At 33.9% G+C, this 26,118-nt stretch overlaps 2 protein-coding genes across 2 annotated transcripts in view; both read right to left on the bottom strand.

Moving 5' to 3' along the window:
• Positions 1–5,119: 5,119 nt before the first annotated feature.
• On the bottom strand, positions 5,120–19,316 carry LOC117325932 (receptor-type tyrosine-protein phosphatase mu-like). Its single transcript, XM_033882451.1, has 21 exons — positions 19,272–19,316; positions 18,794–18,883; positions 17,611–17,739; positions 17,055–17,166; positions 16,758–16,837; positions 15,953–16,248; positions 15,548–15,635; positions 15,264–15,340; positions 14,981–15,017; positions 13,078–13,175; positions 12,688–12,816; positions 12,318–12,463; positions 11,898–12,033; positions 11,481–11,627; positions 10,833–10,932; positions 10,517–10,590; positions 9,176–9,301; positions 8,628–8,744; positions 8,366–8,523; positions 7,526–7,661; positions 5,120–7,172 (listed from the first exon to the last, which is right to left on the bottom strand). The coding sequence occupies exons 3-21, from the start codon at positions 17,675–17,677 to the stop codon at positions 7,104–7,106; spliced, it is 2,193 nt and encodes a 730-aa protein (XP_033738342.1). The 5' UTR covers positions 17,678–17,739; positions 18,794–18,883; positions 19,272–19,316; the 3' UTR covers positions 5,120–7,103.
• LOC117326515 (cell death abnormality protein 1-like) overlaps positions 18,573–26,118 on the bottom strand; it is a 21,411-nt gene continuing 13,865 nt past the window's right edge. Inside the window, exons 4-14 of the mRNA XM_033883270.1 lie at positions 25,636–25,734; positions 25,227–25,319; positions 23,360–23,452; positions 22,662–22,757; positions 22,331–22,426; positions 21,612–21,704; positions 21,330–21,419; positions 20,547–20,642; positions 19,581–19,676; positions 19,272–19,367; positions 18,573–18,607 (exon numbers count right to left, since the gene is read on the bottom strand). Coding sequence (XP_033739161.1) covers positions 18,573–18,607; positions 19,272–19,367; positions 19,581–19,676; positions 20,547–20,642; positions 21,330–21,419; positions 21,612–21,704; positions 22,331–22,426; positions 22,662–22,757; positions 23,360–23,452; positions 25,227–25,319; positions 25,636–25,734 — 983 coding nt within the window. The remainder of the gene's footprint in view (positions 18,608–19,271; positions 19,368–19,580; positions 19,677–20,546; positions 20,643–21,329; positions 21,420–21,611; positions 21,705–22,330; positions 22,427–22,661; positions 22,758–23,359; positions 23,453–25,226; positions 25,320–25,635; positions 25,735–26,118) is intronic.

The raw sequence follows: 26,118 nt of genomic DNA, 5'->3' as shown, positions 1-26,118 counted from the left end.
GAAAATTTCTATGCTAAAAGATTACACGTTGGACAAACGTTTCATTAACGTTTAACTTTCAACTGAAGAATTGGAAAATTTTCTGAAAAAAAGCCGGCGTTTCAACAACGTTTATTGCACGTGGCAGTTTAACCATTAGAAACTGCGTTTGACATTACAGATATGTAACGTTAAACGAACGTTGTAGAAACGTTGAAATGCAACTGCAACGTTTGCAACCATCTATGACGTTTTCTGCAACGTGTGTCTGCTAGCTGGGAAATTAAGTAAGTAGACTTACGAGGTTCTGATGTAGGCGTGGACGTTGGCTCAGAAGGACTGACGTCAGACGTTTTGCTATTGGAAAAAGGAGTTGTGGAGGAAGACGTGGCTGTAGACGACATTGGTGTCGTTAAAGTTGTTGATGTAAAATTGTCATCATGTAAATTACAAACTGTAACGAAATAAAGAATATGGCAAGGTAAACGTAAAGCAAACATGTTATGAAGAGGGGCTGATATTAAGTTATCACGAGGTATACCACCCAGGTACACGACTTTCAATTTCATATCAGCTTCTATAAAACGAGGTATATAAGATAAGTGTTACATGGTCAAATTCACCGTATAACAGATTAATTAGGTGATAATGGTGGATTGATTTCTATTTTGCATTAAAATTATTCAAAATTAATAATCTTAATGGTAGCCTCGTTTTATAAATATACATAGATATCTCAAATATAGGTAACCACGTGTTATAAACAGACAGATATCTCAAATATAGGTAACCACGTGTTATAAATAGACATTGATGTCTCAAATATAGGTAACCACGTGTTATAAATAGACATAGATATCTCAAATATAGGTAACCACGTGTTATAAATAGATATAGATATCTCAAATATAGGTAACCACGTGTTATAAATAGACATATATATCTCAAATATAGGTAACCACGTGTTATAAATAGATATAGATATCTCAAATATAGGTAACCACGTGTTATAAATAGACAGATATCTCAAATATAGGTAACCACGTGTTATAAATAGACAGATATCTCAAATATAGGTAACCACGTGTTATAAATAGACATTGATATCTCAAATATAGGAAACGACGTGTTATAAATAGACATAGATATCTCAAATATAGGTAACCACGTGTTATAAATAGACATCTCAAATATAGGTAACGACGTGTTATAAATAGGTAACCACGTGTTATTAAAGACATAGATATATATCCTATACCGAGAGATGTCCCCTTAAGTTGATAATATTATATTTTTGATAATAAATGTTCATTTGTTTTCTCATATGGTATGTTATATACAAAACAAATGAAACAAGTCATTATAGAAGTGTATATATTTTAGATTATGTTAATGTAACCAAAACTGCTCAGAAAGGTATCATTTACTTATATATACATTATTATGTAGTTGTAAACTGTGCACAATGTATATAAAATTCTTAATCATTTTATCTTTGCTATCTATAATGTAGTCTTTATGGAATCGGATATGTGCTTTACAAATAAAACATGCTTAAATAAAAATATTACCGGCTGTAGAACACTCAGTGGCATTGTCGACGTATGTCAGCGCAAGGTCGTCGAAAGCGATCTGGCTCTGAGCCCCTACCTCGGACTCGTAAGCACGAATATATATCTGTAACCATGCAATTAAATTGTATGGGTCTTCACAATTTTGTTAATATATTCAATTGTTTTTCCTATCATATCATGAAATGATAAATATGTTTGTTTTGTTTTCTTCAATCAAATTTATTGTTCGTTGAATGGGATATGTAAGTCAAATTGGTCCATTTTGTAGTTTTTCATTGTTTGTCAGTGATGATCACAAACTTGAATGACACTGTCTCCATATTTGATATCAAAGACTTACCTTCTTATCATTGCAGCTATGTATTGGAACGAACCCGCATCTCCATCTATTCCCTCTGTCTCCTGATCGAAAGAACAATATATTGCTGTCATGAATAAGTCCAACTTCCATCTTGTTGACAAATTTTCCATGCATGTGATACCAGAACCGGAAACAAGCCACAGCGCATGTCGATCTCAATGTCGGACTGACTAGTTCTGCGTAATTAGTGGTGCCATAGTCGTCTAGATAGATGTAGTAGTCTAAAATAAACACTGATTCATTAGTACTGTTGTCAAACTAATCATTTCCATTACCATTTTATGTTTGTATGTACATTTTATCTACACGATTGGACTTTGGTTGATGTCATATATATTATCCCAAGGGCGTTCCCATTATCATAGATTATTCATTACTTTAAATTCTGAAATTATTATATTTTGCATTTTCTGCAGTAGCAATGGGCATGTTTTCACTTCATTTGCTTTTGAATCATCGACCTTGACCTTGATTTTGACAATGGCGTTTACCATAACCTTGACCTTTCGTCCCGGTCTTTGACTATCGACCGGCACCTCAGAAAATTGGAAGCACACAAGTCGTTCAACTACGTAAACATTAATACTATTCATACGCCGAACAATCATAATTCTAAACAATCATCATTGTTGTACTGACCGTTTTGTCCTCCATCAGTGTGTCCGGCTGTAGGGCCAGTGTCATCGATACTGGTTTCTCCTGCATGTCGGCTGAACTTTAACGATGTATTGGTATTGGACCAAAGGCATGTATCTTGACTGAAGTCACATGCAAAACTGGAGTCGAACTCGTAGGTAAAGCAGCTGGCGACTATAATTTTTTTTTATTATAATTATATTAATGTTGGCCTTTGTTGAGCAATTTGGATCATGTGAAGGCTATAAACACTGGCAATGATAACGTTTGATCGTCAGTATTGATTAAGGCATTAACTATCCTGTTAAAAAACTCAAGAAAATATTTCATTTTTGTAAAGTCAAGATTATAATTTCTATCATGTAGCCATTTACTGGTGAAATTTATAGATCTATGAATATTCATACGCTTGAAGTTAATTGATTTTTATCCGGTGTTTTTTTTAATTTCTTTTTAAATGTATAATCATACTTTATTAGCAACATACAAATACAATTTCAGAACTCGGAGTTGAAAACGTCACCAAGGACAAATTAATGACTTAAGTTGATTAAGAAACAGCTTGGTTTGGGCGTATGTATTTGTTTTGCTGTGATTATTTTCCCTATATAGCCAGTTCTTCTAGGTAAATGTAAATAATGAATACATATGACAATCCTTATCCTGAGACTTCGAGAAGTCATCATACAAGGTCGTCAAACAAAATAACTCTGTCGTCTTATAAATGTCCCATAAACAAACTCAAACAATAAAACACATTATATAAGTGTGACGTATACGTCATACATTAAACATAGAAAATAAGTTAAACTGGTCTGATGCCTCTGGTTTAAAATAAATTTCAAAGGATTTTTTTTTTTATACATACATGATCTGGAGAACCAAATTCTCCTTAACAAAAGTGATTTATTTTAATGTTTGTTTACTGTTTTATAACCAAACACTGGCTACATAGCTCCACTGATTTTGTTTTACTAATACGAGAGTTAGGTTGCCTTGCTGTCTGATCGAGGTTATCTGTGACAAAAGGCTATGTTTGATATACGTTGGTGTTATCTATAACGGCGCTACAACTGTACCCAATCGGGTATACACACAAGGAAGTATTTTACATGAAAACATTTAACATCATATTTACAATGAATATGTCTCAATACGTGAAATCTCGTGAAATTTTGTGAAAATAAATCAAGTTTGAAGACATGTTGATTTTGTATGATCATTACAAGAACGAAAATTGAGTTAAGTTGTCAAAGAGGCTTGAATGTCATTAAAGATTGTGTCACACACACGTCAATGTCATTTGTAATAATGACACTTACCTAATATTGTCTGCAGCACAACAATGCAATTGCACATTTCCTCCATTGTTCAGTCGGCGAACGTTATGTCAATCAGGCGATCGAATGAACAAGCAAACTACATAAACATTCCCTTGTCTATATCGTAATGTATAAACCCGGCCTCTGTGTAGTGATAATATTGATCCGTCCGATAAATCCACAGCGATAAGGAAACTAATAAAACACTCACACGATAATAAAAAACTTGTTTGCTACATGTATAGGGAAACGTTAACTTGCATTAATTTTAGAAATATAGATGATCTTACGTGAGTTCAAATGCCATATATAATTTATTGAAAGAGATGATTAGATGTCATATGACATAGCCACGATGAACGTGTGTTTCAAACAGGACTACAAAAACATCCATAAAATGACAATTCAAACCCGTGTTTCAGATAGGAACAACAATTCATCCATAAAATGCAAAAATTAACACGTGATTAATAAGAACTGCAAATTCATTCATAAAAATGGCAATTCATAGCTAATGTTTATGAAAATATAAGTGCAAAATCTCAAATTAATATCTACATCAGACAGGAGATTTTTGACTCGTACGCTTTTTCTCTACAGAGACGGTCGTGTGACGTGATACATGAATGCTTACGTTACCAATTATTCATTTGTTATTACCCACGTGTCTTACGACATTTACGACCATGTTAACTAGAATAATAACCAGGTATAGGATAAACTATTTTAAGGAACAATTGTAGTTTACATCTCTAACTAAATATTTCTTAGGTAGAAGAGTTTGTTAATATTTGTGTCGGATTTGTAAGTCTTAGGAGGGGGATAAAACGTGTTCAGATCAACATCGTATCATTATAGAAGGCTCGATGTGGAAAATGTTATATAAGAATGGTATAGTTTTCGTACGCCGTGCTCACAATAAATGATGTACTCTCTAGTCACACAAAATATTCAGGTTGTTAAAGCTCAACATTCTTCAAACTCGGATAATTCTTAAGGGGCTGGTAAAATCTATCTAGATTTTTGAAAAAAATATTTCACGATAATGTCCATGTCTAGGGATCCTACATGTAGAAGCAGCAAAACAGGCATCAAACGCGTAAAAGTGTAGGCTTTACCTATACGCCTATTTTCTATTATCTTTACATTGGTAAACAGTGATGTTCCCTTAAGTTGATAGCAATGTCATACTCCGGCAATTTTAATGTAGAGTCCATCACGATAAAGTATCAAAGCAAAACATCATAAATTGTATTTTGTTCTTTTTATTTTTTAACATTCTTACAAATAATCATGACAAAACATACAAACAACTTAAGTGAGATTTGATCAAGACAATATAATATCAATGTAGTGTATTGTCATCTTGTCACTTATTTATCACATTGTACCTATGTACACGTTTCTGTGAAGGGAAGGATACTAGTAATACTAGTACATTTTTATATAGTGATTTGATATTCATGAAAACTGCTGAGATTCTTTGTGTAATAACTGGTATGAAATAAAGTATCTGGTTATAGCTTACATAGCACGTGTTTGGATGCGTTCATCAATAATCGGAGATTTCCTTTTTACAAATACACGTATGTTAAATGTTTTTTTCGTCATGTTCTTACATAAATTTAGTATTTTACTTTCCCTAAATAGAGCTGTGTACATATTATTTAAGTAAAGAATACAAATATCAATATACAATACATATTAAATCTTAAATGTATTATCAACTATAAAGACATATTTAAAATATATCAGACACAGTATTAAGTACAAAATACGCATAATTAAATTTTAAATATATCATCAACTATATAAAAACATATTGAAATGTATCACACGTAGCATAGAATACAAAATACGGCACATCTAATACAAAAAGTCTAGTTAATCGAATATAGAACACAAAAAGTGACTTGAATTTTATCAGGGAAAGTTATCACGACATTGGATAGACAATGAGTTCAGCCTACTCTGAATCATTGCATATTTGTAAAAGGCGACTAGATTTTCTCTCTCTGCATAGTTGGATATTTCTTTTTCTTCTGTTTAGGAGACACCAAAGAGACCACATTAGATCGGCTGTCCAATCGCAGATCCTTTCTTTTCTGTTTCTTTTCGTTACTGTCTGGTCTTTCTTTCTTTCTGTGCCTTTGTTTTCTTGCAGTGCCGTCTTGGCATCTGTCCTCATTTGACTTTGTCTGTTGCATGGACAAGTTGACTGTGACTGTCTCGATTATCCTAAAATAACTGTAAATCTATGGTTTTTGAAATTTCCATGATACATATTTTAACAAAATAAAGATAGATACTATAGTTTAAAGAAAATTCTTGTAAATATGAATAAACTCAAAATGTTCTCATCTAAACAGTATAAAAACAGTATAACAATATCATAACATGAAAATATCATCATGAGATAAGTATGGTGCAGTCCATTCGCTAAAGGTATGCTATTTTAACGAATCACTACTGATTGAGCAACTCTAGCTTATAAATCAATACTAACAGTACAATATAACACTCATCTTTGATTGACTTGTATAATTTCGCAATTGTCATGCGAGGATAGTGACATCTCTAATGACCATTACTGATGTTTTCCCCCGTATCGGTCTTACACATTGGTCCAACACTGTTAGCTTATACTTGAGCATATTATATTACACTATCCCTGCATTGTCGGTTTATATATAGGTTTATGGTATCTAGATAATCCTTGATCATGTTGTATAACACTGACCTACAGTGTCAGTTTATATACAGGTTTGTAGTATCTAGATAATCCTGGATCATGTTGTATAACACTGTCCTACAGTGTCAGTTTATATAAACGTCTGTGGTATCTAGATAATCCTTGATCATGTTGTATAACACTGTCCTTCAGTGTCAGTTTATATAAATGTCTGTGGTGTCTAGATAATTCTGGATCATGTTGTATAACAATGACCGACAGTGTCAGTTTATATACACGTCTGTGGTGTGTAGATAATTCTTGATCATGTTGTATAACACTATCCTACAGTGTCAGTTTATATAAACGTCTGTGGTGTCTAGATAATCCTTGATCATGTTGTATAAAATGTCCCTACAGTGTCAGTTTATATACACGTCTGTGGTGTCTAGATAATCCTTGATCATGTTGTATAACACTGTCCTACAGTGTCAGTTTATATAAACGTCTGTGGTGTCTAGATAATCCTTGATCGTGTTGTATAACACTGTCCTACAGTGTCAGTTTATATACACCTCTGTGGTATCTAGGTAATCTCTGATTATATAGTAACAGCACAGGTATTGGTCCTACAATGGAAGAGGACAATATATAGAAGCATAAATAAATGTAACTCTAGGAGATTGGTTAATATTCATATAATAAGATTGAATGCATATTTCTGGAAAAACTATCTTGATAAATTGAAATTGAAAAACTTAAAAATTAGCAACATTTAGTGGTGAATATATCCGCTTACAGTGTAAAAATCATGAAGAAAGTTATGGGGATAACTATAAAAGGGGATACAATTTAAACAAATTTGTTTAATCTTGTATATTGGATCTTTTTTTGAAATTACACGATAAAAGCGTAATACTGGTGATGTTCAATCTCATATAGTCATATATTCATCAATTTATTAAACATATATGATACTCACATAACACGTGATGAATTCCGGTCTCCTGACAAGTAATTGTCTAGTGACCTGAAATATGTCGACTTCTTCATCAGTTTTCATCTGATCCCGGGCATTGCTGATACAGCAGAAGAGTCCGCTTTGGGAATAGCCATCTCTGAAGGGGTAAACACATCGAAAATAAATGAATGCTTTGTTAAAGTGAAGTGTTCATATACTCAATATATCAAAAGTTTTTGTAGCCCCTTTGATTGAAAGAAAAATGCTGTTTCTTCCGGATTGCTAACCCTATTAGGTGGAAGCAGATGTTTGGTTCACGATGATTATTTCCTTCGGAGACTTATTCACTTTTTTTTTTTTTTTTTTAATATTTGATATATTTGTGAAACAAATACTAATTAATTTTATGATTTGTTTTATTATTACTTGTATTTAATCCCAATGTTATCTGACATTACCATGTTACAATAAGCTGATGCTGTCTATATGTTACTGCAGATATGTGCATATATATTGTTAACTCGTACTCGACGTCTCCATGTAAACAAATAATTATCATCCATAAATGAAACAGACAATACGGTCAATTGTTTGACTAGTTGCTTAGTTAAGCTCACGTGAATTTGATTGATCTGGAATATAGGTTGTTGTATAGACTGGATTATATTACCTGCCGTAGTTTTTCTTCCCTCCGGTAGGCTTCGCTTCGTATTCATGAGCGCCGTCTAGCGGAGAGAAATGGTACTAAGGCAGGTAATCCAGTCTATGTTGTATAGTGGTTAATCAAGGCTACTTGTGATACATATACACAGCCATATTTTCGTACTTTCTGGAGACAGATAGAAGGTTTTTATTACACACCTGCACATGACCACTGTTTGTTTTGAGTGATTTGATTTCCGCCTGCTGTCGACTAGCTCTAGAAGTTGAAGTAGACCCTGAGAATCTGGCGGTACTGACACGTCGCCATCCCAATCAGACATGTGGAACACCCTGACTTTTGAATCATAATCACGGTCCTGTAATAATTCGGCATACATTATATTTTATAAAGAATACAGAGAAAGAGAAAAAGAAAAAACATTTCAGAATTAATCAAATAGTCTCCAAAATAAAGTCTTACCGGATTTGAGATTGCAACTTCTGTAACATCAGTATTAGATAGACTCGATGACCCTCCTTCATATTTAAGTGTAAATCCTCCGATAGATTTGTCTTTGTCCTGTTCTGGTAACCATTCCTGAGAAAGAATTAATAAGGCATACATTTACTTATCACGTGGTTACTTAGCAATTCAGTTAAAACACGAGTTATTGTAAAGTAAATAAGCAAATGATTAGGGGATGACATCACAAACACGAGGATTACATATATTATTGTCCAAATGACGACACTGATTTGAAAATTTGATAACAATTGCATTTAATGGCGTGGTTTCGATATTTTGTCCCGAATTAGTTTCCCTACCATTCCAAATTCGTTAACTCACTCGGCAAATTCTGTTATATCCGCTTAACGAACCTCATTTGAGTAAGATTATATATGGCCTTGATCAAAATATTTAGTTGCTGAACTACATGTAAATAAATCATATGAAGATTGAAAGATAATCTAATTTGATATATTAGCAAATCTGTCATTTATCAATTATCAGAAAAGATATATACTTACAACTTTATCTTTTTCAATGATTACAATGGTATCACAATTGTTGTCCATTATCATTATCAGTAGATCTTCCACAGTGTTCTCCAGGGGATTCTGGGTAATTATGTAGCCTTTTCTTGATGTGTAAGACTGAATGAAAATTCAATGTAGACTAAATATACCATCACATATAGTTATGTAATTTATTTAAATACATTTATCAATACTAATATTAACTGTAGACAGACACCGAGTAATACTGGAGACATATACAAAACATAGGAATAAAATGTTTGGGATCAAGTTTTCCTCTTCTAACTCAAAACGCTTTATCTTTATTATTTGCCGCTAAGCTCCATAAAAGGCTTCTTTACTGGGTTAATCAAACACAAAACAAATATGAAATATGAAAATGCAGTACTGTTATATTTTAGTTTTATATATACCGTACATCGGGTTATTACTATTTCATGCAAAGATTAAACTTTTTTAAGTATTTGTTTTGCTTGTTCGAAACATCCAGAAAATATAACTTCGGTTAAATATATGGAACTGGATGGAGATATCACATAGATTTGAGGTGCTTTAGCGTCCATATCGCGTACATTGACAGCTATTAATGTACGTGTGTACATTGACAGTTATTAATGTACGTGTATTTCAACTACATGTATCAAACTGTCATTTTCTAGATTAGAGTCGTGCATATAAATAATATTTCTGAAAAGTGCTCACAATTGTTAGTTTCATATGTGTATAATTGACATTGAGGAACAAGGGAAATAGCTCGTATTGACGACCAACACCGACATGAGGAACAAGGGAAATAGCTCGTATTGACGACCAACACCGACATGAGGAACAAGGGAAATAGCTCGTATTGACGACCAACACCGACATGAGGCACAAGGGAAATAGCTCGTATTGACGACCAACACCGACATGAGGAACAAGGGAAATAGCTCGTATTGACGACCAACACCGACATGAGGAACAAGGGAAATAGCTCGTATTGACGACCAACACCGACATGAGGAACAAGGGAAATAGCTCGTATTGACGACCAACACCGACATGAGGAAGAAGGGAAATAGCTCGTATTGACGACCAACACCGACACATTTAACGATTTTATTATAAACCATATTTTATGATATTGTTACAGTCGCTAAATTCTCAAAAATGATGAATGCGAACATTATAAAAAATATGTAGATAGAAAGGGAGAATGGTTTTATACCATTCGTACAGAGTGGTCAATATCGATAACTTCTGTTGTCGATAATTACTGTATGGTCGTTCACCATAAGAATATAACATGCACAGCGCAGGAAGAGGTAGTGGTAGCAATGTATAAATACTCACAGGAGCTATGACGGCGTTGATGTAATCTGTTCTTCCAGGAGCGGATGTATTGAGGTAAACCCTGAATTTATCAACTGAAAGTACAACAACATTATTTGGGGTGTAACTCAGATATACCAAGAATTTATTGACTGAAACAACAACAACAACAACAACAACAACAACAACACATTAATAGCTGCCAGTTTTTCAAAACTATCACATGCCATTTTTTTAGTTATTCGATATAAGATTCACAACTTGAATTCTCTTAAAAACAACATGAATTCTTTAAAAACAACATAATATGATGTATATTACATATCTGACAGCATACCTGCTAAGATATTTGAGTGCCTGTTCTTATCCTTGTTCTTGGGTAATAAAGCCGCTCTGGAGTTGTCTTCGGTATATACCGGTTTCAGGTCTTGGGTTAACTGATAAAATGATAAAAAGGAAAATTGTTAAATGCTGTCTGTAATGATATATCCAGATTTCGTCGTCGTCGTCGTCGTCGTCGTAGGAGGAGGAGGAGGAGGAGGAGTGCATAAATGCTTTCTGTAGATAATAATGAAAAGGAAGTGTGATTAGCGGAATCAACAATCTAAAAAGCGTTAAAATAAGATCACCACTAAATCATTGACGTTTTCAGTACTATGACGTGCAACCGAGGACACATTCAATCGCCACTGATAATAGGTTATATTTCCGTTACAATAACGTAGTTTTGGACTGAGTTTTAAAACGGTAAAAAAATCTGAACCCTTCAGGTATGACATCTGACATTTTAAGGTAGGGAAATCTTATATCTCCTATCTTGATGAGAAACGTGGAAAGGGTAATGGATATTAAGAAATGTCAAACATATTTGCCCCAATTTGGCAAGATCGCTATCTGTAGAAAAATTCAGAGGTTGGGATGTGACGGAGTATTTATGAAGAATGAAATTGATATGTCAAAGGTAAGATGTATACGCCATAGTTACCTGATATTCCCTAGCCAACTCTGTTTGGTTATCTGGTGTGTCACTCTGTAGACTGCTCAGTTTTGTATGATACTTCTCTCTCGATATCAGCGTGTCTGGCATGTCAAAGGCCTCAATCAGGATGTGGTGGAGAGCGATGTATTGTTCCTAAATATAGCAATACTTTTTACGTGTATATCCATTTCTTAATTGATGTCCTATTAACACCTCAAATAACACCATGTCAGAAATACGCCACCATAAATTATTAGTAAAACGGATCTTTTATTGAATCTGACGAGAGATTGAAGTTGATTGGTCCTTGTAATTATTTTGGGAAATCATTTTGTTCCAGTGCTGACGAGGTTTATTGACAGGACAGATATATTTACAGAAAATGCTAGATAACTATTACATACTACCACTACATATACTTACACTCGTTTGAACCATATTTATCCTGTCTTTCCGCATGATTTTAACGTAGCGTATGACGTCAACAACTCCGAATTCTCTTCCATACTTCCATAAAGCATCCAGGGCGATAAACGTTCCTGTTCGTCCGATACCAGCGCTGATGAAACACATGTATGGCGTTACAGTAATTATATAACATGATATATTGCTTATATTTATTTTGTGTATTTATTCACTGATATTAAGTGCTTTTTGTTTCATAACCATAGCTCTAAATATGTCAATCATCGATCTTTGACAATATTGATGAGTGCTTATCTGTCAGCGTGTCTGTTCTAGCATTTTATATCCATCCTTTCGTCCGTGCGTCCCTCCCTCCCTCCGTCCGTCCATTGTCATATTTCAGAATAACTCTTAGATATAAAAACGCAATACACATACCTGCAATGAACCACCATCTTTCCAGTTAGGTCACTTTTGTAATTTATAACCCGACGATGGAATACGACAAGTTCGTTAGGATCCGGGGTCCCGTGGTCTGGCCATGTGGTGTAGTGGAACTGCTGTATTTGCCGTACTGTATTAGTCTGGAAACGTTTAACTCCATGAATGAATATTTGAATTGTGATCGATATTATATAAGATAAAAGGGGATTATACAGCTACGTCATATACTTGAAATTAACGTGTATAGGGTTCGATAATTATTTAAAAAAAGAAAAGAAATAAAAACCACAACAAAAATAATAAATAAAAAAAATAAAACAAAAACAAAACAACAACAACATCAGTTTGTATTAAAACATATTACCTTCTTTTCGGTGACTGTGATATCCCTGATCACATAGAATGCGTAGACCCTCTCTCTGTCAAGCACAATTTTGAAATGTTTTGTAGACATCGGTTCCCCCTCGTCAGGCCAGTATTTTGAACATTTTTTCTATATTCAAAATAGTAAAAAACACCAGATTACATGTTTAATGAAGGAAATTGAACTCGTTGGATATCGAACACTGAAATTAGGGAAAATGTTATTCTGAATGACAACAAGAAAACCTCTGAATTATATAACGAATGACAAATGTTTAATGAAAGTCGTTTTGTACTGATTATCCATCACCAATCATTCAAACTCATCTCAACAAATCAGATTACCTCAATAAGCACGCCTGTAATTAATATAAATAACAAGATGAATTACCTTAGTTCCTTCGAGAAGGTTGGTCAGCATAACGATTTTTCCAGATTTCAGCTGCCAGATCATACGCCAAAAATCACCTACAGTTTTGTCGATGGGACCTATCAATGATGATGGGTAGATTACATTAACTGACAATAATTGGAAAACTGTCCAAATGACATCAAGAAAACAATGTTGGAACGATTGCTTCAAATTCAACACAAATTCTCGATATTGTATATTGATACTGCTCTGAAGGTAGGAAATAAGAATCGATTGGTATGGAGCGACTCAATCTGATATATTTTTCATTCTGTGTAAAAAATTGTTTCCTTTATTATCTCCAGTAGGCAGTAAAATGGGTTCATTGGTTGTCAGTTTAATGTCACCATATCCAATGTACAATGTATCGTGTCTAGGTGTGGTATGTCAGTATAATGTCACCAGGTACAGTGTATCGTGTCTAGGCGTTGCATGTCAGTTTTACACCAGGTACAGTGTATCGTGTCTAGGCGTGGCATGTCAGTATAATGTCACCAGGTACAGTGTATCGTGTCTAGGCGTGGTATGTCAGTATAATGTCACCAGGTAGAGTGTGTCGTGTCTAGGTGTGGTATGTCAGTATAATGTCACCAGGTACAGTGTATCGTGTCTAGGCGTGGTATTTCAGTATAATGTCACCAGATACAGTGTATCGTATCTAGGCGTGGTATGTCAGTATAATGACACCAGGTACAGTGTATCGTGTGTAGCCGTGGTATATCAGTATAATGTCACCAGGTACAGTGTATCGTGTCTAGGCGTGGTATGTCAGTATAATGTCATTAGGTACCGTTTATCTTGTCTAGGCGTGGTGTGTCAGTATAATGTCACCAGGTACAGTGTATCATGTCTAGGTGTGGTATGTCAGTATAATGTCACCAGGTACAAAGTATCGTGTCTAGGTGGGTATGTCAGTGTAATGTCATCAGGTACAGTGTATCGTGTCTAGGTGTGGTATGTCAGTATAATGTCACCAGGTACAGTGTATCGTGTCTAGGTGTGGTATGTCAGTATATTGACACCAAGTACAGTGTATCGTGTCTAGGTGTGGTATGTCAGTATAATGTCACCGGGTACAGTGTGTCGTGTCTAGGTATGGTATGTCAGTATAATGTCACCAGGTACAGTGTATCGTGTCTAGGTGTGGTATGTCAGTATAATGACACCAGGTTCAGTATATCGTGTCTAGGTGTGGTATGTCAGTATAATGACACCAGGTACAGTGTATTGTGTCTAGGTGTGGTATGTCAGTATAATGACACCAGGTACAGTGTATCGTGTCTAGGTGTGGTATGTCAGTATAATGTCACCAGGTTCAGTATATCGTGTCTAGGTGTGGTATGTCAGTATAATGACACCAGGTACAGTGTATCGTGTCTAGGTGTGGTATGTCAGTATAATGACACCAGGTACAGTGTATTGTGTCTAGGTGTGGTATGTTATTATAATGACACCAGGTACAGTGTATTGTGTCTAGGTGTGGTATGTCAGTATAATGACACAAGGTACAGTATATCGTGTCTAGGTGTGGTATGTCAGTATAATGACACCAGGTACAGTGTATTGTGTCTAGGTGTGGTATGTCAGTATAGTGACACCAGGTATAGCATATCGTGTCTAGGTGTGGTATGTTATTATAATGACACCAGGTACAGTGTATTGTGTCTAGGTCTATCGTGTTAAGGCATGTCCTTGGAATATGCGAAAATACGATAAAGTTCTTTACTTTTTACTTATAGAATGTACACTTAACATTGGGAGAAGAAATCGTCAAGGTTAAAAAGTTATAGCGAACGAAAGTAAAATATATAAAACAAACAAATACAAGTGAACGAATGATAATTCAAAGCGATCGGACTTTGATTATATTTCAAAAATTTACCTTGTGTTGCGATATACTCAGCTGGTAAGCAAACACTCTGAAATGTACGAAGTAGTATTGACAGTTCTGTGTACGATTCTGTGTTAAGAGAATTAAGCATATGCAATTATTAATGGCATGCTTATTGTAAATATATATTGCTATGAAAACGATTCAATTTTCTCCCGTGGAAACCAGATGAAAATATATCAGTATCAACTGTAAAAATGCATCTCGAATTTTGATAAGCTCGTATTCTATTAAGGAAACTTTCATCATTAAATAAAGTATTTGTAATACAAACATCAATATAGTTCGCGTTGATGTAATCTGACTGCGCATCGTTGTCCACTTTGTCAAGAACTACTCGGGAATGATCATCTGTAACCATAGAAACAAAAGTGAGCTTATTATTGTCATGACCAGAATATTTTTGTTCTTTATAGAATAGCAGCAATTAAGTAAACGGTGACAGTTGTATACTTATTTGATAACATTGAATCTCACTTAAGTCTGAGCTCTTTTATTCTCTTTTTTTTTTAACTGTTACTTCTACCATTAGATAAATAAAGAACAATGTCATCTTACATGGGAAGGTAGACTTGAACCTGTTTTTCGGCCTGTTTTCGCTCTTCATCCCGATTTTATTTTCATGAAGGTCCCCGGAAGGTAGCGACTTTAAGACAATAGAATTTAATACAGTTAACACATTGGTATACTGGTAGTTTTGTAAAGGGAAATACAATACTGGTGTTATTTTGTTAATTAAAATCACATTAGCAATTTCATGTAAGTGAAGTACTTTCATTATAAAACCAACCAATTGTATAAGCATTTCTTATATGATTCTATTTCATATCCATAATTTTAAGCCAAAATTGGGTATTTTATTCTGTAATCAGCAGAGATTTCTATTAAGTGTTCGGAAAAGTTATTCAGTATATTTTTTTGATAAATGTTTAAAATATCTTTGCATTTCATTATAAATGTTACCTCGTATTCGAGTTCAAATGCCTTAGCCTTTTTAAGCATCTTAGTGTCCACCATTGCTTTGAAGTCCGAAATAGCTGTACCAGACAGACCGGAGTTGTAGTACACTGCTCCAGAGGGATCGTCGAAAGCATCGTTGGTATTGGCGTAAACGTTCGTGTGATCTGTAGGGGCGGTATATTCAACCTTGGTTACATCATCAGCATTCATGTACACATTTCCGTCCCCTGTCTGGGTTTCTGTAACGTATTTTTCTTCAAGAGCAGCATTGGCATAAATACTTGCAGCGGTGCCATCATCTGTTTCCGTATTCAAACATATTGATGTAAATTTAAAAAAAAAAACACTTTTCAAAGCATTAATATTATCAGAAAAAGAAAATAAACTTTTTTTTCTGTGCTTTTTTGTTTTTGTCTTTTTGTTTGTTTTGTTTTGTTTGCTTTGTTTGCTTTTGTTTTGTTTTTCTTTTTTGTTTTGTTTTATGTTACAGCTATTTTTGTACTGCTATGTACCTATAGTGACCCAATGAATATGTTTGCCGCCACCTTGTTTTTATATTTTCTAGAGTCTAGTAAGTAATGACGACATTATGGTCCAATATATGTACTGAATCCTAACAAACAGACGTTCGCTGGATGCGCATTATTTCAAAATTTATTTTAGCACTTTTTCCCTGTTGAAGCATAACTACACTAATCACATTTCTGTATCGTTGTGATGTGATAACTTGTCACCACTTCCCGAACGTAATCATATTTCTTTGTGATGCGATAATGATATATGTCATCCAGTTATCTCCTATCCTTACCGTTACGATGAAACGAGTTTGGCAGTCTATTTCGGCTCAAATCATCAAAGGGTTTCTCTTTTGCTCCATTTTGTCTGCGTCTGAAATATATACATAAACGCCCTCACGTTCCTTCAATCCTGCCAAGAATTTTCTTTTTCAAATGTATTGTAAGTACACAGATTAACTGTATGAAAAAATATATAATGAACTGTTAGAAATCGATTTATATTTCAATATCAATATTGCAGTATTCAGATTGTAAAAATGTTTCTATGGTATTGTTTCTTATAAAACATCAATAGTGAACTAACGTACCTTCTGATAAGGAACAGACTGACAACTACTATTACTATCACGACAACTAATCCAACAATAACGCCCACAATCGTCCCGGTGTTGCCACTTGGTGCTTCAGGTGACATTTTTCCTGAAATAAAAATACACTGGAATGACTAAAAATCTTGAGTACTGCAAGAATATTAGGTCTTAATCTAAATCTGGCCGTTTTGTCATGCTTAAAATGCCAGACTTAGTTTGTCACAAGATTTGAATGTTTAGTTTATATTAGTACTTTATTTTGTTGATTTCAATCGTCTATAATAGTCAGTTTTTGTTCTAGGTCGTGTTAAAGATTGATAAAGTTTCATAAAAACTATCGCAAGAAATCAATATGATTGGATGTCCAGCAATGTTTCTTTCAAAGTCGTTTCGAGGAAAGGATATTTACCAAAATCATATATTGGTTCATCGATGAATATAAATATTTTCTATTTATCCATTTACTTACAGTAAACATCCCTTTTCACCTGTTTTGTATGACATATTTTCTTCATAATCAATTTTTATCATAAATGCATGGCTATCTTACATCTTGACATGCATGTATTTCCTTCGTATCCAGAAGTGCACGTGGATAGACAATGCCCCGTGTCCTTCATGCATCTCTCACAGTTTCCACATGATAAAGTACAGCTGTCACCGTATAAACCATCGACACATGCTATATGGTAAAGACATAACAAAATTCATATATCTGTTTTGATCCATTGATACTATTTTAATTATCAAATTATTTGATTAGTTTTAGGAAAGTGATATTTTTTTTTTTTTTTTGTCTTGTCATGTTCGTGTTCAGCGTTGGTAACCAACGATCCTGTCGACCGTGGAACGATTAGTACAATTTCGTTTCGACTATATTCGGTAACGGCGGTCTCCAAGGATAATCTTTCCATAGTGAACGATTTTTTTTTTCAGAAGCATAATTTTAGAGACTTTCAAAAATCAGACATGGATGCTATTACGGAAAAAAATGTGTATTTGTCCGTTGAATACATTGACCATTAGTAGCACATACATGTATATCGTATGTTTTGTTGGCGGCCCAATGAGGGTATCACCGAAATATGTTTAATATATATATAGATCCATTCAATATGTATGGTGGTATTTAATTGGTTGCTATTTTATGGCCTGAGAGGGTATGACGCCACTCATTTTAGCGTAATTTCATCATTTTATGTAGGGTAACCGCGTCGTAAAATATTATTGATAACGTTATCAATCCCGACGTACAATTCATAGACATTGATGATTGCGAAACACAACATCTTACAATGTGTTACTTTTTTCAGCATATAAGAAAAAACAATATGTAGGTTTGTATCGTGGACCGAGATATCTCAACCCTCGTGTAAGAGTATGGCTGGTCGGTACTCAAGCCTTGTATTGACCAGCCAAAGTATTAAACAAATACAAGAATTTGATATCAAATTAACATTGACAATCGTGTACGATTATTTCATCTAACATATATTTACGAGTAAACTAGAGCTCTCAACGTGATTTCCCTATAAGACACTTTTCAGCACCTAGAAAATTGTTTAATGAACATTATTGATGTCATTACAATAATGTTATAAAATGTTTGTATAGTCAAATGGGCGTGTCCCAATGTAAATATTGGAAGGTCAAATATGTGGTAGGTAATTTAGAGTAATACATTTTCAGTTAACCGTGGCCATAGTTATCTTTTCAATCTATATGTAATCACTTACCTGTACAAACACCATCACTCTTTCTGCAAATTTTGCAGTCGGTTTCGCATTTGGAAATACAATTTGGTCCAAAGTATCCATCTCTACATTCTTCGAAAAATATAGAAATAGATGAAAATAGATCAAAATATCCTAAAACCGTAGAATGACCACTAAACATATTAACAAGCATTGGGCAGGACAGATTTCATATCGCATAAGAAATATAATACTTCCATATAAAAGCATGATGTCGACAATAACAATTCCCCTTGACCTTCATCAACCTGACCTCTCGAAACCTTGTGTTGCTAATTTCACTGTCAGTAGTCGACACCTGTCACGGAAATCATGATAGTAGAACAAGCCCTTGAATATCGCATAGACTTTGACATGTAACACCGTCGATTTGGGAAACAACGAACCGTCTTTAGAAAAGTCATAATTGTATAAGGCTGGACGGGGCATATATTTGTTTGCATACAATAGAACCAAGTACCTTTACAAAATCCACTACTTGCATCACATTCGTTTTCCAAACAGTTCCAAGAACAGCTCTTTTCACATAAAGAGCCATATTTTCCCTGTGGACAATCTGAAGAAAAGCAGGATTGCTTTAATGAGATTTCCGCGTCTATTAATATAAACTAGATCCCCCAACACACACAATGTGTTTTTGTTTAAGCAAATGTAAAGATTGTTTTTTAAATATAGCAGAATTTATAGCTATAGTAAATTGTTAATCAGTTGTTGGGCAAATTTCTTCAAGGAATACTATTGTTAAGATAACTTAATTTTCTAGTTGTACCTGTGCAATATCCATTATCTCGTTGGCAAGTGTTGTCTTTGCATAAACCCAGACAATCCTCTGAACATGTTGGGTCGTACTTTCCTGAAATGCATTCTAAAACAAGATATTTAAAGTATTTGATAAACAATTGCGATTTAATGCAATTTTCATCGGTATTCTATTGACTACATCTGTTATGATGTCAGACAAAATGTCATTTTTCGTAATAAACATAATATAAGTTGGTACATGTAGCAAACAAGCTCAATCGGAAATGAAAAGATAACGCTTTTGTTTGATAACGTGAACACGTGTACCCCACCGGAACATGTTCACTGCTAGACTACGCTTTTCATAAATTCTATGTTTCATCCGTAATAATATTTGCTCAATAATAATAATAATATAACCTTATACAATGTTTATACACCATCCTTTCTTATCAATCCATGTAATTTACACTATTATCATTAAAACATAGTTTAAGTTTAAGAGTTACTGTTAAAATATTTGATGCAATATCAACCTACACGAGACCTTACATCTATCTCAAAATTGATAAAAACGAGGTGAAAATATGAACAAAATATATATTAATACAGAAAACATTGACAACGTACAAAAAGCGACACAATATGTTCTGGAACGTTAAGCGTCTCATGCTACATCGACGACATGCAAATTGAGGTCGAAAATAGATGGTGACAACGGGACCTCAACAGGCTTCTACAAATCTTCATATCGCATAAGGAAAATATAATAATTTCGATGAGGTATATCACGAATTCCTGTTACTGTCAGCAGTTGGTATTGCATTATATTCTTGACAACGATTTTTTTCCAATGATCAATTGCAGCCATTTCATTCTCACTTTTGATCACAAATCGGCATTGTTTTTCGCTTGATTTAAAACTTTTTGTAATGAGAAAGTATATCGTAACATTGACATCAAGATAATCCAGAGAAGTAACGTTATGTCTTACCTACACAATGTCCATTGCTCTTCATACATGTTTTGTCTTTGCAGTTTTCAGAGCAATTGTTTTCACAGCTATTGCCATATTTTCCAACAACACATTCTGCCACATAAACATATAACAATTTAGCATTAACACCTGTATTGATGAGGCAATACTTTAAAAAGGAATATACCCAGATAATTCCGACATTAACAAAGAGTACCGTCATCGGTACAAAGCTCGCCTCAAATTGTATATAACTATACTTCATACTGAAATTAGAGGGTGGGTTTACCAGCTGGAATCTATGTTGCAATACATGTATAGTGAATGCAATACATGTATCTTAACGAAAAATAGACATAGTTTAAATAAGATTTTGCAATGTAGAAATTACCATAGCATTGTCATGAGACATATTTGATTCAAGGAAATGGTAGTTAACCCCACACCAACCCTTAAACCAATTAGAACCCTAGTACAATTGTAAAGGTATTTACTGGTGCCTTTCATCACGTACATAAAAAAAAATAGATTTTACCTAACAAGACTTTTTCCCAAATACAAATGTTTATATTTTTAAAGACGAGCTAACGACTTCGAAATCCGAATGTTATTATTAAGAACAAGTTTGTATGATTCATTTTAATCCTGTTGCATGTATTGCTTGACAGAAAATAAACAATAAAAGTCTATACTTTCAAATGCAAACTATCTGGACAAGTCCGTTCTTCTTGTCTGTAGTGGGAGTTGTGTCCCCACATTATATGATATCATATACACTCGCGAATATAAAGTTATACTTACCAAAACATTGGTCAGACGTTTGGTGGCATGTCACACAATTTGAAGGACAGTTGCTATCACAGAGGTTACCTTTTTTGCCGGGAATACATGCTGAAAATAAATTGTATTCCTATATGATACGGATTAATCAATATATGTGTGAATTAACATAGAACTGTTTAACAAACGATTAAAAATGTATTAAATACATATATATTACACATACGATTTAATGGATTTATCAAAACTGCAACAGCTTACATAATAAAATTGAGATGGTGTTTCACATCACATAGTACAAACCGAAGCAATTTCCATCCTTCTTGCATAATTTGTTTTCGCAGTTATTAGAACAATCGCTTTCACACATGTCTCCATGTTTTCCATCAACGCATTCTGAAATATACACATATAACATAATTATGTATCACAGATATGTCACAAATTGTGTATGAATGTGACACAATATCATAAATGACACAAAAGAAAAATTCTTAAAGATTTATCGGTTTAGTTAATAATATTGAACCTTAGATTATTATTATTGTCTATAATCAACCTTCAGGTGGAATAATTTCTCGGAACTTTCACTAAGATCCGTGAAGAGAATAGAATAATGCCATATGCTAGTGTTCTATCGATTTAGATAAATAGCTTTATTTAAGCAAATTATTGATAATTGATCAAAGACTTGAATGGTTTCAATCAAAATAAGAAGATTTTAATGACCACCTAGATTTATCTTTGTATTTGTCTAAACAGAAATGTCTCAGGAAATTTCGTAAAAACACAGACATTAAGTTTTGAAAAAAAAAGAACGAAATAAAAACTCACTGTCTGCTTGATGTTTTGAAATTAAAATAGTGCACAGGGTGAGAAACTCTCAAATGTTGACCATAGGTGAGATGAAAAGTCTTTTGGGTAGAATAATGGATTTTGACTTTGTCGAAATAGTTATTAATAAAATTTCTGTGCATCAAAATACGTTCATCAATGCCTTCTTATCTATTATAATTACTTACCTAAACAATGTCCATCACTCTTTATACATTTTCTGTCTTTACAGTTTATTGAGCAATCACTTCCACATGTATTGCCGTATTTCCCGGTGATACATTCTATGAAATATAAAAATCTCAGACGCAATTATGCAAAATTACAAACAGAACATGCTAATATCGATCCATTCGGAGAGTTAATCTGATTTAAGGAATTGTCAAAAAGAGTCCGTGTAAGGATTGTTTTATTGCATATAGATTTCGTACGGACGGAGATTCTTTCAATGCATGATCCTTGTTACGTTTTAACTGATTGAAACAATATATTTGGCTGACGTAATTGTGTAATAATCACCTAAGCAATATCCATTGTCCTTCATGCATGTTTTATCTTTACAGCTGTCAGAACAAGCAAGGTGGCATGTCTCGCCGTGCATTCCATTAACGCATTCTGAATAATAAACATAAAACATCACATTGACTATAGTTAGAAAGTACTTAATTTGTTTTTACATTGTGACCTCTGTATTATGAGGGTAGATCTCATTAATCCATCCACGTCTTTACCAAGTAAGTGTAACAAATACATCTGGAAATGACCAAATTTGCAAACACAAGAATATTCCTGAATCGACATTTCTTAAATCTAAGTCAATGGCACGTAATGAAAGTACTTCAAACTGGCAAAAACGGACATTTTTGTTTTAGAAAATCACACATAAAATTGATTGCCAAATGTGACATAATTACTTACCGATTAACCAATAAGACAGATCGTAACATCAACGACAAGGTAGAGTAAAATAAAATTTATACAAGCAAACAGAATCTACCTTGTTTTGTCTGTTTTCGTCTGTTTATTGATTGATCATGTGGGTATAAAAAGTAACTTATCATATCATTTATAGAGTATACTATACGGAATAATCACAATAAAAATAATTCGATAATGATATTACACCTTTCATAAAATGGTTAATACCATCAAAATTTGGTGTTTTGGTATCTATAAATAAAGGCAAATATTAACTTCGACACTATTATTCTGATTACCGTAACATTGTGTGGCGAACGTCTGGTTGCATGTTATACAGTTTACTGGACAGTCAGTATCACACAAATCGCCTGTTTTACCGGCAATGCATCCTGAAAAATAATATGATATCAACAGTAGTTTCTCTATCTGGGATATAGTCATTAGTTTTAAGATGGAAAAAGCTTCCTGTTAAAAGCCTTAAAGCTGACAGTGCAAGTTAAAAAGCATCTGATTGAGATTAAAAAAAAAATACATGTACAGATTTCCTAAAATCGTTTCCGAGACATTCCCCAGTTATGGTAGTGTCGTATCTAAGGACGGGCAGACATTGTTCTTTTTTGTTATGCGTGGATACAACCAAGCCGCCGCTGCTATAAAAAGAACGTGCTTCGTCACACTCGCATTCACTCTAACCTCAGGTGTTTACGGTGGCACACCTGTATCACCTACACTACATCTGTACACCACGTGACCTACAACTGTATTCGCGAACGACACCAAACAGACGAAGCACTTACCTGTAACCTGGGCAGAAAGATGGCCAGTGTCTCTCAGTTTATCTTTCAAATCTTGTTCAAAATAAAATCTCCAAATAAATGGTGAAAATGCATAACGAATTAATCCGAAATACTCTATCCATTTTCTCACGTGTTTTTCGTGGGAGCAGCCATTTCGATAACAAGTAAACAGTCCGAGGAGTTCCAATTTTTACTCGCGTCTACACTAGCACCCGGAACTCCTCGGATGTATTCATATTGTTTACACTATACTACATTAGGGCTGTTGTAGTGTAGTAGTGCAGTTTTATCACGCTTTAATTGCGTTATGACACGTGCACAAATGATACGAAGACACGGAAAACATATCGATGGAAACTATGGATATAATACTGTAACAGTTGTAAAGACTCAGGTAGGAGTTTACTCATATATACTCTGTTTATAATTTTATAAGGTGCATGTTTTTGTTGAGGCCCTTTATTGTATTGTCAAAATTTTCTTTTCTTGTAAAATGAAATATATATTTATATATATAATTACCTCTTCAAATTCCATATCCAAGTTCTACAATTGCGAACAATGAAAACAAAAACCCGTTGGCGTGTGTATTGAGAACGTATACTATATAATAATGGAGAGATGTGTCGCTTTGCGCATGTATCGATAGACTGATACTTGTCTCAATGAACGCACGCACTTTTACAGCGGTTCGTATCCATGTACAACGAAAAAAAATGTCTGCCCGTCCTTAGATACGACACTACCATAACTGGGGGATGTCTCGAAAACTATTTTTGGAAATCTGTGATGGACAGTCCAGCAATGGAAATGGGGAAGAGATAAAGAGATGAAGAATGTTAAAAGCGTAACTGTTGTTGAAATCGGACGAACGTAAGTAGATGTAGCGTATTACACCGTAACACATTATACAGTAGGGACGTTTACATCATGGTAGCTCTATAATCGTAAGAGGTAATGTTTGGGCTTGTCTCTTACATCTTATATACTGTACGATACTGCCACCAAACAGTCGTTAGTCAGTTACTGGTTGCGTAAACCGATTGTGTTTAAGCATATTTCCGACGAGATATATTTTTATGTCATCTTCTTCTTGGATTTTGATTAGATAACCTCGTGAATTCTGATCAATCCTCAGAATTTCGAGTTTAGATTAAAAATTTCATGTAATTATGAGTTATTGGTTGTTGAATGTTACTGCTACATGTACTTCATATATTCCCGTTGTATGTTACTTGATGGTTAACAACATTGCTATACACTTGCTAAATAATACGCTTCAATATTTACATGCAATCAAGGTTGCATATTTATTTTAAAGTATGTAAACAGATAGTAGGAAAAGTTAAATGAATGATTTACTTACCTATACAGTGTCCCGAATTTTTCTCGCAAGTGTTGTTACAGTTTTCAGTGCAAGGCATTTGACAAAAATCCCCATATTTTCCAGCAAAGCAATCTGTAATGTTTAATTCTTATTATTCAGTATTGTCTTTCGGATAAATCAGGTACAAAAGAGAAAATACTTTTTTTTTTTTCTTTAAATAGAGGCATGGTCGGTTTGTTAACCTGTTCAGAATTATAAATCATAAGTGTCATATCTTTAATTATATGTTTTGTATTTTCTAACATTAAAGACAAATCAAATTTCCATACTCATACAATAGATGAAATATACATTTTCCTTGACACATGCTGTGCACCTGTAAATACTTATATATGTACTATAAAATGAAATATTTCATAACTCAATATTGTTTCTAGCAAATACTTACAGAAACAGGATCCAGATACAGAGTTGCAATTTCCCCCAAAGCAGCTCTGCGAGCAAGGAATTTTACAATTGCCATTGCCATACTTTCCGGTTGGACATCCTTCGAATATTAAACACAATATGTATTGTATCTGCCTGCGCCTTTTTAAGCATTGTTATCAAATTGTGTTTAGTTGGCGTATGCAATTGTGCTCCAATATATAATTATGATCTGAGAGAGTTTATAGGTCTCATGATTTCGAATGAACTTTACTGCCCCAGTTTAGGAATGAGTATTGGAATATTTTAAATATGCACCTATCAAAATTAATGTCACTGTTCCTGTCTTTCACAATGTTTATCAAAAGATTGTTCGATACTATAATGGCGGCTTACAATATATTTCGTATTAAATATCTCCTTTATTTATCCCATAAATCTCTCATTTGGTTCCTGAAAAAAGTTTATGAGTATATAGTGAAATTTTAGAAACATTTTAGGCCTC

Source organism: Pecten maximus, chromosome 4, assembly GCF_902652985.1.
Source record: "Pecten maximus chromosome 4, xPecMax1.1, whole genome shotgun sequence".
Classification (NCBI taxonomy): domain Eukaryota; kingdom Metazoa; phylum Mollusca; class Bivalvia; order Pectinida; family Pectinidae; genus Pecten; species Pecten maximus.
Note: the sequence above shows the minus strand (reverse complement) of the source record. Positions and strands in the feature narration are given on the sequence as shown.

Coding starts and splice junctions, on each gene's coding strand:
- LOC117325932 (XM_033882451.1), bottom strand. CDS start 17,677: ATGAAGGACACGGGGCATTGTCTATCCACGTGCACTTCTGGATACGAA. Junction 11,628..11,897: donor TAAATATGGTTCAAACGAGT/GTAAGTATATGT, acceptor TGCTATATTTAG/GAACAATACATCGCTCTCCA. Junction 8,524..8,627: donor AAGTTGCAATCTCAAATCCG/GTAAGACTTTAT, acceptor GAATTATTACAG/GACCGTGATTATGATTCAAA.